At 37.3% G+C, this 13703-nt stretch overlaps 1 protein-coding gene across 1 annotated transcript; it reads left to right on the top strand.

Moving 5' to 3' along the window:
• The first annotated feature begins 3839 nt into the window (after positions 1 to 3839).
• On the top strand, positions 3840 to 9491 carry LOC114518979 (properdin-like). Its single transcript, XM_028539028.1, has 6 exons — positions 3840 to 3982; positions 7335 to 7511; positions 7628 to 7792; positions 8161 to 8334; positions 8459 to 8635; positions 9168 to 9491. Exons 1-6 carry the CDS (start codon positions 3913 to 3915, stop codon positions 9386 to 9388), a joined length of 984 nt encoding a protein of 327 aa, XP_028394829.1. The 5' UTR covers positions 3840 to 3912; the 3' UTR covers positions 9389 to 9491.
• Positions 9492 to 13703: the final 4212 nt, after the last annotated feature.

Genomic DNA, 13703 nt, shown 5'->3' with positions numbered 1-13703 from the left:
GTACCATGTACAGAAAGAACAATTAAAGTACATTACATAATTATAACCTATTACCATTATACACCGGAGGCATATTTGTTTCAGGGTTTTAAATGAAACAACTCTTAAAACTACGTTTCTTCCTTCGATCACTAAACTTTGTTGACCTTCGCACACCGCCATCTTAATTTCCGCTCAAGTGGATATACTCTGAAGAAACTGTTGCTGTACAAAAAGCTTTACCTCCAATATTTGTCTGCCTAATGTCGGACACTGAACGACAAACAGCCAACTAACAAAGCGTTGCGTTTAAAACCTTGGATATTTGCACTGTCTTCAAGCGACAAAACATTGCGTGATTCCGCTTTAAGATTTGTAACCCGGCATAAAGCCAAGATACAATTAAAAAAAAGTAATGGTAGAAATCATTAAAAGCCAATGACGGAGGCAAAAAGCCAAACTGATATTTTTAGAGTTCAAAGCCAAACAAAAGTTAGAATGCCAAGGTCGGGTTGCTTGGGCCTTGGTTGAAAAATGGCAACCAACTCTGGTGAGTGAGTGTTCAAGATGGCGGACGATAACGAAACGGACGAAAAAAACTGAAAAAGGAGAATGCAACTAAACTGTTTGACGATCTTTTTTATTTATGATGATATATGCCTTTATATAGGTTACCGCCAAAACTGTTCAAAACTATTATTGCATTTTATGCGTGAATATTTGTTGCAGGAACAACAAAGCTCAATACAGGCTACACAAATCAGTCATCAGCCACCTCTTCCTGTTTTGTAGCGCACACTTAGAAAGATGTTATCGTTTATGGAAAAGGTGTTCTAATTGAAAGGTCGATGACAGTGATACGCCATCGATTTCATCTCCTAATCATGCCCCCTGTAATTTTAAAATAGTTGGACATTTCTGGAAAAATTCCTAGTGTTTTGCATCAAAGTTAGAGCTGGTAACAAATGCAACGTATAATTGTTTTATAGTCAAGGGAAAGAAGCCTGCAACTATAGGCCAGTAAGCCAGAAAACAAAGGCGTATAGTGAACAACATCCTTGATCTTTGTTGCAATTCTTGCCCGAACAAGCATATCTTGATTGTTTTTTTTTCACAAGATACCTCTTCAGATCAATCATAAAATAGCAACTAAAAAAAACTCTAGACGACAATCAAACTGAGTATTTGATAATTGACTCAAAAGAAAAACTTTGATTACGTAATTTTAGAAATTTCCAGACTACATTAAAAATGGACCTGTTCACCCAGATCGATGATACCTAATTTCAAACATTGGCTTGAACAGGTGATTCAATGTTGATCTTGGTTTAAAAATTCAGTACGTAATTTTAGAAACCCTACTACTACATTGAAACTTACTGTGTAACTAATAATGGATTACCACTAACATCGATGAGCAACGATGTAGCAAGCAGAGGGAGGGGTGAGATATCCCCCGAATAATTTTTGATGTTAAAAGGTTGGTCAACTTTTTGATTCGTAAAAAAGCATCAAATGGCAAGTCAATTCGTGAAATATGCGACACATGTTGTGGATATTCATGATCAATAGGCTGTTTCCAAATATCTACTACAGTCTTGGAATTTAAAAACTTTTCTCGCTCGGCACCAGCCATGATGGTACATCGCCAAACGGCATGCCCCTCGTCCAATCGGTTAACCAACTTCTTACACCTATATATGCATTTAGACAGGAGAATGTTTCTAAAGCATATATACACTGGCGGTCAAAAAGGACTGCTCAAAACAAGTTAAAATGCTCTCAAATGAACGTAACTGTCCCTCTAACAATATATACGAATAAATATAGACTAGATTACATGCTAAGCTATATCAAATATTGATTGTTACAATTGATCGATTGTTACGATTCCTGTTACATACGACAATAGCAACATTTGAGCAGTTCTTTTTGACCGCCAGTGTATAACTGTTGGAATTGATCGGCAGAACCGAGTACTATTACTTCCTATTATTAATTTTTTTAGTCGCTAGCCGATTTTTGTGATTCCTAGTTACTGCAGGTAACCGGTGAGCCATTCATTGCTTTCTTGTGTATGCTGTTCGTTCCTTGCATATAAACACATATCGCGGGTCTGACAATAGCTTTTCAAAGATATCAGTTGGGCATAAGATGAATATATCATGCGCAACTGATTATCATAAAGATGTTTAAATGCGCTATACAAAAAAACTATAATGCACATATATTATAATTAAGAAATAGGTTTTGATTGTTTTTTAAAATTACAAAATGTATCTGTCTTAGTTCCTAGTAAGAGTTTAGGTGCAGCAAATTTGAACGTTAACGCCCTGTCTCTAATTAAATTAAGGGGCTTCTGTGACGGTGTGTTTAGAAGTAAAAGTATTTCAACACTACCCCAGTGGTAGCTACGGCCCTACTTGTGTGACTGTGATCACGAAATGAAAATGGACATGCTGTTTACGTCTCAGAGGCCAGTTGTATGAAAGATAGTGATCAGTGATTTTTTCAATCGTTCAAAAATTGTTCGTTGTTTGGTAAAGCTAATCAAACAAACAAACTTTAAATTCTCAAATTCGGAGTTAATAATTTTTAGCTCCAAAGCTCGGTAATTTTATTGCTTTTCCGGAATTTTTACAACGTTTGAAAAACTTACAGTCCTATTAATAGCATCATCCAAGCAACCTTCGTACAACCTACCCCAGAAGCATTTGGATTAGTCACGACTGAGAACGAGATTGAAGGGGTTCTCAGAACACCGGAGCCCAGGGGGCCCCAGACCGATCGCATCGCTAAACACGTTCGCCAAGCACGTTCTCCACGCACGTTCGCGTGCGCTAAGCGCATTCTCCGAGCACGCTGGGCAAGCACGTTTGCGAGCATGCTTGCAACGCTTTCATCCCTACCGACCAGCGGCACCAATAGCGACGCCATCTTCAATTTCATATACGCAAAGCAATAAAGGTTATTCAGGGTAATTGAGGCTGAAACCGCATTTAACCACAGCGGAGGTGTATATGCTAGGTAGCTAGGTATGTAGGCAAAACAGATGGTTTAATAGTTGTAAAATATATACGAAAATTTAAAAAAAAACATAACCATGCAGGTTTATCAGCTAAACAATGGTAGCTAGGTTACTGTTTTCATTTGTGAAAATACGTTGTGCATGTGGTATCCGTCTTTATCTGATATGGAAAATGTGGCCATAACCGATATCGCATGTCAGAAGGCATGTCGTAATTGTCACATTCTTCAATTCAAAGAGCTGCTTGCATGCGCATTTTACTAGAGCATTCTACTAGCACCTAATGGTGTTCCATTACCAGTGTACAAGCAGATACCTGACCAAAAGCGGTAAAAAAGTCCAAGAGAGGTTTCAGACTGATATAATGAATGATGAATGATGATACTTCAGCAAAAATTCTTCGATTTCAAAACTTAGTTTTCCGACTATGGAATGGGGCAGAGGCTATTCTGACGTCGAACACCATCTGCTGTGCACCGGGCACTGGTAATAATAACAATAGTTTGACGAGCAAAAATACTTTGAGGTTTGATATTCTGGCGTATGTACTAATTTACATGATTTGGAATGACTGTAAAGACATGTAGATTAAGCTAATCTCACTCCAACCAACTTGCGATGCCGCTAAAACCAACCTGCTTTAAAATCTCGAGAAATTCTTAGTTTTATATGATATCATACGTTTCAGATTATTAGATATTTCGCATCTGTTATTTGCCCTTTAGCCTGCAACTTAAGCCGTGTATGCTCTTCACCCTGCAGTCACACCATGTTAAATGATACACTTCCTGCCATCACGACAACGGGATGTCAGTAATTCCCAGCTGGTATCCCGTCGTTTGCTTCAGTTCCTCTAATGACTTGGTTTAAAAGCGTCTTGTCAACAAGTCTGGGTCAGAATCATCATGAATTTGTTGTTTGCAGCAAGTCTTTTGTTCTTCATCGTTCTTTGTTTTATTCCACGTTTAACAACAGGTATGCCTGCCTTACTTTGTATGAAAATCATTTTAATAGTGTAATTAACGAAGCCGTTATCATTAAATACCGAAGCTGTAGACGCCAACGAACCAACGGGCAACTACGTGTAAAGTCTACAAATCTATCCTATCCATGCAGGGAATGTAATTAAATGCAAATCTTGACGCCGCGCTTAAAACTATACGTTAAGAACTTTTCCATGATTTCGAGATCAGCAAAAACTGCTTCAAAATGTGTAAATGATAAACAACTTGACAAAATTTCCGATCAACGAAAGTAATCCATCTCAATTTCCATCAGTTGTTAGCGCGTTTCAACACTAGTTGTCATGCTATTTAAATTTCTGTCTGTCGCGCTGTGTCAGAAAGCTAGCGTCATAAGAGAACTAGTAACAAATCAGTTGACTAAAATTCTCGTAATGTATCATCTCAGCGCTTTTCTATATAGCAATGATCTTGTTCACGTTTGTTTAAACGCAAGCACGGAATAATCTCGGTGCAGTCAGAGTTTAAAGGTGAAATTCCAAGATCATCTTATTTTAAAAAATACTGTTGTAAAGCATTCGACAACAAGTGTCTATGAGGTTTACCCAGTAGCTGGAATCGGATTCTTTTATGTTTTCTGCACTGTTTTAGCCGTTGAAAAGAAATTGCGAATTCAACGTCAATATTATTATATTTATATCCGTTTTTGTTGGGATACTATTTACCTATGTCTGTTGCGTGCTTTATGCAAATTATCTGCTTCCTAATTATCTGACAGGATGAGACTATTGGAATGTGGGAAGTTATAGAGAGCTTTACCAGGAGAATAATCGCGTATGAGGATTTATGTAGATTACTGTTGATAGGCAACTATATCATATGATATATATGCGTCACAAGGGTTTTAATGTTGACGATATGGTCGTTCAACAACATCACATTTTTGTGGCAGAAATTATATACGTTGTTATTTTCGTCTAAGTCGGAATGTGAGTTGCATCGCTCCGAAAATTTTTGAAAGAAATCGATCGTATGGGTCCGAAAGTACACATGAAAGATGATTCTAACTTCCGCTGTACTTAAATTGACAAATAGCCCATAGTTTAGCGGGCTTTTTAGTTCAAATACTTGGTTCAGTCATTCAGATCTCAACTATCAGGGTCTATCAGTTCGCCATATGTCGTTGATTTAACCTTTATACGACGCACATTTTTGAGTCTAATCTACTTCTATTTTTGGTTGTTTATCTTGTTTGAATAGTTTGAAAAAATAACTAGAAAAACATCTTTCTTTCAATATCACGTTTTATCTGGTCATCTCAACTGACGCTCTCTTGGATAACATGAAGCTGGGAAAGCCTAGGTTTATATTTAGAAATGAAGTCTATAGACTCTATTACTATATTACTATATGTATATTGGAAGCCAGAGCCAATTGTATGCTGCTGTTTTAAATATAGTGTAGTTCAGTGAAATATGATGAAGCAACGAAACCCGTGCAATGGGTTATCACCAAAAATTCCATATAAGTAAAAAGCTGACTTAATCTGTAGACAGTTAAAATCAGTAAAATCTTGAAATGGCATGAAATCAGTTGAAAAAAACTGAATCACGAATAGAAATACTGATAGATTTTGCCGATAGATTATACTCACTTTGTGGAAACGTTTTAGATAATGTCAATTAAATTTGTAAATTTTGATATAACTAAAAGCTTGTCATAGACGCGATGAATGCGCCAAGAATGTATTGAAAAAAGTAAACGTGTTCAATTCATGTTTTTATAAAAGTTTGACTTTTTGATATTCAGTTTTCACCGCACGAGTCATGGAAATTATTAATTGAATATCTTCCGATGTTTGAGAAATGATTGTGCAGTAGTATCTAGAGTATGCATGACGTTATCAGCGAGACATTTGTTAAAGTAATTATCGGAGGACAAACAAAACATGCATGTGTTTAATATAGCAGCCCCAAATTAGATTAAACTTTTTTAATTTGAAAATATTTTAGCATCTCTAGACAATTCTAGATCTAGCTCATTTGGAAAAACTGTTCCTAATAAATAATTATATTTATGACTACCTTTCAGTAAGGAGCTTAAGCTGCACATTTTTAGACGACTTCCTTAATTTTAAGCCGTTGAATTAAGATTAATAACATTGATATGTATATGGCTTGGTTTCAGCACAGTTAACTTCCCTTGGTAGTTCCATGCACAAACGATAGTTTACTTTCTTGCATTTCGCATTATTATAGTCAGTGGCGTAGCCCGGCAGCCTGACGATTTTGTCCCGCTATCTAAATTTCGAGTTATTATAATTACTCATGCCTTCAGAAGTTCATTGTTTTCACAGTCAATGAACGCCAAAATATTGGCATAGCGGGACAAATCGACAGGCTGGCTACGCTACTGATTATAGTAAGTTCATGGGATGGAAGATGATGTGGTAAGGTGGACGGCGTGCTGAATACCAGTCTACAAGATACTTCGCATGCTCATGATGAAAAATGAGGATGAAATGCAGTTGTGTTTGGGGGCGGTGCGGTGAAATTACCACGAGACCCAGGGCGAACGGTGCCCAGGCTCAATTACAGTGTCCAGGCACAAACAAAATGAGGGGGTAATGGAGCTGGCGGACTAACAGCTTACTCAAAGATATTTAATTTAAAAAAGGCCCCTTACAGTGATCCAGCTAGAGGCTTCCAATTGTAAATCTTTACTCGTTTGGCTTTAGCGTATTTTTTAAAATTTGTTGCGTCTTTTGAAGAGCTATGTCCCCCATATACTTTATATAGGCACCCCCTAGGTAACACCACGACCAGCCATCCATTCCATCAAAGTTTCAGCTCCCTGATGCTACAGCTGCATGATGTTGTATGACCGGTCGCATTGACGTAATTGTATGACGTAAATACATAAATTCAACCATTTTACATCATGCTAATTTTCCCACGTTCTCTCTAAAGAGTAAAGTGTACTGAAATGCTTTACCAACCTTTTTTCTCTTGCTCTTGGATGCTTAGTTCAAAGCAAACTGCATAGGACTCGGACGCCTGCGTATAGTAGCATGAAAACGGGACTCTATGTCACTGATATTCCTCGATTAGAAGGTCGTACAATTGTAACTTACATACAGAGCCATTTTGTTTTATTAATTAGTCAAGAATATCTCATACTGCATTCATGAATATAATACATTATGCATACAACTCTTCTTATTTCGTTGAATGCAGCCCACAGGGATTGTAATAAGTATTAGTCTAATAGTCTTGACATTTTAATTTACTAAGCATGCAATCTTAGATCGAGGACAAGCGGAATTTCAGTTTATAGTGAGTTTAAATAGCTGTTTCTTTCCACAGGGAGAAGAACAAAAGTGCCTAAAGTAAGATGTTTCAAAGTTTACAATGCTGGAAGAAATTCCTGCAGGAAGAAAATGCCAGGACGCTACACGCTTAATGATTGTTGTGAAGGCAAGAAAGGTGCGGCGTATCAAGAATCAAAAAAGGGCAAGAAAAAATGCCTTCCCTGTACGACTGGTATGAAAGCGATTCACCATATAGTATAGTTCTATAACTGAAAAAACAACGATGCGACCAATAAGTATACGTATAGTCAATTCTACTGAGAACACTGAACACTATACATTTTTCAGAGGAAAACTGGAGCGCCTGGTCAGCGTGGAAAGAGTGCAATTCCCCGTGCGGTCTTGGAATAAAAAGGCGAACCAGAAAATGTTTAGATGAAAACAACATAGGCTGTCCCGGAAGTCAAAGCGAAAAAAAGAATTGCGTGAACCGTGATAGGCCTCATTGTCCAAGTACGTATATAGAGCATGTGCATGTAGCGTGCCCATCTACACTGAACAACGTGTAAGACAAGTAAAGTAAAAAGCAAATTCCGAATAAACAAGACATCTTGAGAATCAAGGTATAATTCAAACAAGACACAGATTAAGACTGTCTTTAACAAATGCTAGGTTTCTGAGGCCGAGAAAATTGGTGCATTATTTTCAACCATAGAGTAACTACTGAGACAAATTGTGGGCCAGAAAGTGCCAAAAATCTAATTTTAAATATTATTTGAAATTAGCCGTTTGCTGTTCGCGGTTTGACATATTGGTTAAGCTAAAGGTCTATATTATCTGAAGACTTGTCTTTAAAATTTCGCTTTATGTCACTTCTTTAGTTGACGGGGGCTGGTCAGATTGGGGTAATTGGTCAATCTGTTCAGTAACATGTGGTGAAGGACTTCAAGTGAGATACCGCAGTTGTACCAACCCCAAGCCGCGATACGGAGGGCGGGACTGTCAGGGCTTGAGAGATGGAAAACAAAGTTGTGAAGACACACGCCACTGTCCAAGTGCGTAAATATTTTTTCGTCTTTCGAAAGTTACGCGAAAATATTACGGTGTACTTGGTTTTTCATTTTCAGGTGACTTTAATATAACTGAATAGTTGCTGTATTTTCATTTTTTTTACTTTAGTCAATGGTGGCTGGAGTGATTGGGCGGCCTGGTCGAGTTGCTCAGTCACGTGTGACATCGGATGGGAGCGACGTGCGAGAAAATGCAACAACCCTAAACCAAAGTATGGTGGTTTACCATGTGACAAAAATAAGGCTGCTGAAAAACGGAGTTGTTCTACGTATACCTCATGTGACGGTAAAGGACTCTTTTGATGATACCCACTCAGTTCATGCTATTGTTGTGTAGCTTCGTTTACTGTGCGAGACCTAAGTCCTAATATAGACTACCTCTTTTATTGATAAAATGGAAAAATAAGCCGTTTTCACCATTGTTCTAAACAGCCGTCTTAATGAAACCTAGGGGCAAAAAAGAAAATCAATCATATTAGCCAAACTATATTATCATAATATATATACCTAATCATAATTCAGCAAATCAAAAAAACGCTTTGTATCCAGAGTTATCTGGAGAGCAGTCAGGTTAAATTCATTGACCTTTGCAGCAACTTGGCAATTGTATTTCGGTATCCTCTTTTCGGAAATTCCTTTTTAAATCAAAAGTTGGTCTATTATGGGAAGGGTCAATTAGCTTTCATGTTTATTTGTAATTCAAAGGCCAGTAATCTGTAGGAAACATTCGAAACCGGCTCTTTTATTTGATTTATGGTTTTTACTAACAACTCTAACGGTTTTAAATCATTCAAATAACAATTTGATTACCAATCTAGGATCAGGCTCTGGATCTGGCTCGGGTGATTCTTCGGGATCATCAGGAGATGGTTTGGGATCAGGGGATGCATCTGGAAGTGGCAGGGTGGTGGTAGAAGCTATGGATCAGAAGAGAGATGAGGGAAGTACGGTGAACAGGGTCGAAGAATCTACAATAAAGACAGGAAATGATTTCGAGTTCAGCGAACCAAGCACTCTTGTGTCATTGGCTAAAACATGATTCACAAGTAACATGAAAATTGTCTGCAGAGTCAAGGCAAAGAGTGTAAATAATTTTAATAAAAGATTTTGAAACTGATCGATCAACTGCAATTCATAATAAACCTGCCTAAAATAGTAATTTCATAGGTTTTTTACTATCGTAACTAGTCACCTGCATGTCACGTGCAGGACGGGAACCTGAATTAATAAGCAATTAAGAATGATTTCATTTTCGGCTACGAGTCTACGACCATTGGCCCTCGAAGGCTGAGACATAAAACGTTTTATAGTGTCCCACATTATCCAGCCTCGCCTGGGCCATAGGCTTTCAGAGCTTACTGACACTGTGTACAAGTACACTTGTACCTTTCGAATCGATAGATTTGCGAAATTTGGGCAAAATATATATTTGAGCACCTCACATTGTTATGAGCAGAACCAGAGTGCAGAACGAACTTGATATTTTAGAAGACAAGCTTGTTGATTCAGATCATCAAATGACTGACATCGAAAACCGATGCATCCCTCCAGGGGAGGGGGGCCCATTGCCAAGGAGTGTCAACAGGAGGGAGATGGTCGCTACAAGAAAGCACTCTTCACATAAACTGAAGCTAGAGCTCCTAGTAAGATCCTTAGCAGTCAAATGTTTTACGAAATCCAGGGCATCAGCACAGGTACTCCTGCTAATGGCTTATGTATAAACAAAATGGGGGGCACACACTCTCGCCTTCGTCTCAACTAGCCAAGAATCTTTAGGCTGGTGTCTCAGTCACAATGTATTGCTCTCAGCCAAGTATATTCCATGGATGGAAGACGTACAGGCCGACCGAGAGTATTCCTAGACTCCAGCAACAGCCTGTATCAGAAGTGGGGATCTCTGGATTTCTTTTACCTTTTGTGGACAGCGTCTTTAAATCTACCCGACAAGAACATTCCCTTAGGACACCCAAATCAAAGAAAACAACAGCAAAGCAAAGCCTTTGTCTTTGAAAGAATAGTTTACAAGTAGTTGATAACAAATATTCGCCTCAAGCTTTTTTAAAATTTGGCCTCTTTGTCTATTCTATTACAACAATACAGTCAATTGCAGAGGGATTATTTGAAAATCTTGAGTCAAGAGGAACCAGAGAAACCGTTAAACCTCATGCACAAAAACATTAAACACATGCACTGCGATTCCCGTAGGGCACATCACTGCTGAAACAATGACATTACATTCATATAATATCATCTTCAGAATTAACTTGGGATGCTTGTCAGATTTCGTCGAGGAAGACTAGCATGACAGCAACAGAGATCGTGAACGTAAGAAAATAAGGTGCCATATACCAGTATAAATATCATCAGTTTAAATAATCACAATTACCGTGCAGTTTTCCTGCAGTCATAGTTGACAACATAAATAAAGACAAAATTTGATGTGACAAAACGGACTAAAAAGAATATTTATTTAATAAAGTTAAAATGTAATCTCAGTGCATCATGCGCTGGTTCTAAAAGGAAGCACCTTCACAGTAAGTGCAGGAGGTAAGGTAAGGATTTAACAAGCTCGCATCATTTTGTCGCTAAGGAATCTTCAGCATCACTTTATAGCCAATCGGATTGTCTCTTCGTTCTCACTGATATTCAACTATCTCGTCTTAATCTTGAGGATTACCCAAATGATACGGATGAGGTGGTGATATTAAAAGAACATCTTGAAGTCTTGAACACTTATTCCACGTTTTAAGTCACGTATCTGGCGAATGTGGTCGTTCTTTTATAAGCACCAAGATGAGGAAGTATTGCATTTCCATTTGGCTGTATCACGTCTTTCAAAATCAGTAAAGCGCTCATCAACAATTCGTCAAGTGAAATTACAGTCTAAAGACGAAGCTTTGCATGCTTTAATCCTGCTTTAATTGAAGAACATGAAGTTCATCGCGACAAAGAACAGTGTTCCGGGAATTAAACCCAGTAACCGTGTGTACAAGTCAGCTTCCACTACACCATTATGTTTCTGAAGGAGTTCACGTCAGACATTAAAGTGTACTGGGTTGCGAAAATATTCTAAACTTTTTATCGAGCATAACGAGACATATACCAATTATGCGGATATAAATTGTCAACAGAAATGTTTAGCTTTCATGCAATTTTACTCGTGAAAAGTTCAATTTTCGTATGGAAAACCAACCGTAAACACGGTCCCGAACACACGGACACTGTTTTTTACGAGGGAAACCAGAGTGCCTGGAGAAAAACCCTCACCGAAAGCCGGAATTAAACACAAAGTACACAAGTTTGAGATTTTATTAAAACAAAATCATGTATTGCAACAAAGTGTGTGTTGGTTAAAGCTATTGAAATCAAGAGAGAGGAGTCGGAAAATTTTGGTCCTATTTTTATTAATATTTCACTAAACATGTATTACAAAGCGTGTGTGTTTTCTTTACATAGTACATCATTAATATACGAAGACATTAAACTATTATATCTAAAACCGGTTACAAAGTAGGTGCGTTTAAGATATTGACATTTGAATTTATAGAACAGTGCAGGTTAAATGTTTGGCATACTTTAGTATAAATTGTGCTTGCTTTTTACAGTGTGCTATTGTGTTTCAAGACTGATCAGTAAAACATGCATTTATGTAAGTGTTTCTAAGTTATCGTGTATTTTTTTGTTCTATTAGGCTTAACCTACTAACTCTGGTACAGAGCTGAATAAAGCGTATGAGATTGATACCTAATATATTAATACATAAAAATGCCTGAGTTCAGAGCACTTAGATTCAAGTTACGTTCGTCCAAAAACTGTAATTATTCTGCTGACAAATCATAGGCAGTGTTCCTAATAGTTTCGTTTTGAGATGTCAAACTGTGCATATATATTTCAAGGATCGAGTCAAATTGAAGATATTTCATGAGCCCTTATAGAAACAGCATGAAGGTATACACAATTGTCCTTGAAAACTTCATTGCACATTTTAGAGCTGAGGCATATAGCCAGAGCATGCTGCCCTTGTAGAAACAAGTTTTAATAAAAAATAGCTACCACAAGAAATTGACTTTATATTTTTGAGGCTGAAGCATATAGACAAAGCAACAAACTGTCGAAACCAAGTGCAGCATCAAGTGTAATTTTTTTTTTGAAAAAATTCGGGTCAACATTTTTTGAACCATGCAAGGGATATTCCCAAAGCAAGCTGCCCTTATAGAAACAGCACCAAGAGTACAATTTTTTTCAGAGAAACTGGACTAATACTTTCAAAGCCAAGGCATATAGCCAAAGCAAGCTGCTCTTATAGAAACAGCAATGAAAATAACACTGCAACGTTATTAGATATCCCAAGATACCTGCTAACACTTCGAACCACATAGCAAAATCAAACAGTACAGACAAAAAGTGGCGCCTTACTTTTCATAAGCACTGCTCGACGAAGCTAAATGATTGGAAATCTCACAGAGACCTTGGAAAAATAATAAAGTTACAATGCCACTGCCAATGTTTGTCTCGTAATTGGTTTCTATAACTATAGTAGAAATAAGGCATATATCGTTTCAAGATAACTGCATGCACCCCCCCCACCCATTCCTTATTTTCTTCAAGTAAATTCAAATTCATTAATTGAGAGCATGTGTGTGTTAACTTTGATTGCATAAATTCATGCATGTATTTCAGAATAGCAAGACAGTATAAGACATGCCGTAAAATCAATGTTTCTGGCTTGAATATTAACTGTAGTCTGTAGCCTTAAGTGAATTAATGCAAGAGATAAGAGAGATATAAACTAGAAGCCATTATATAGGCCATGGTTTATTGCATTAATGTATTTACTCGTGTGCGTGTCTATTTTATGTGCCGCTACAAGATCATGCATGATGTTTTGTATCTGTTCCTATTTTGATATAAATCATGTTTTTTCATAAATACATACACAATATTATATGTTCAGTTACAAAATATAGTAAGGCAAGATATAATCGTATATTTACAATGTTTGCAGAGAAATCAAAAACGTATTTACATATACAAATAATTTTACAACCAGACCGAATAGTGACGCTATAGTTATCATTTTACAATGTTAATTCCGAAAGCCGCAATTGACCGGATTTCAAGAGCCGAAGATGATTTCAATCAGGACAAGATAGAAATAAGAAGTAGAAGAAAGAACCTATGGGATTATGTCTGCCATTTGTGGCTATGGTTTGTGTAGTGTGCATGGCTTTTAGCCATTCTTATGTGAAATATGCATATAACATGATAAATTATATGTTTTTAGTTTTAACAAGCAATTTATCAACCTAAACCTTAGCGCAGCCCTAAGCAGCAGTCCTAAGCCCGCAAAACCG

Source organism: Dendronephthya gigantea, unplaced genomic scaffold (genome assembly GCF_004324835.1).
Source record: "Dendronephthya gigantea isolate DGI-Jeju-01 unplaced genomic scaffold, DenGig_1.0 000012F, whole genome shotgun sequence".
In the NCBI taxonomy this organism is placed as follows: domain Eukaryota; kingdom Metazoa; phylum Cnidaria; class Anthozoa; order Malacalcyonacea; family Nephtheidae; genus Dendronephthya; species Dendronephthya gigantea.
Note: the sequence above shows the minus strand (reverse complement) of the source record. Positions and strands in the feature narration are given on the sequence as shown.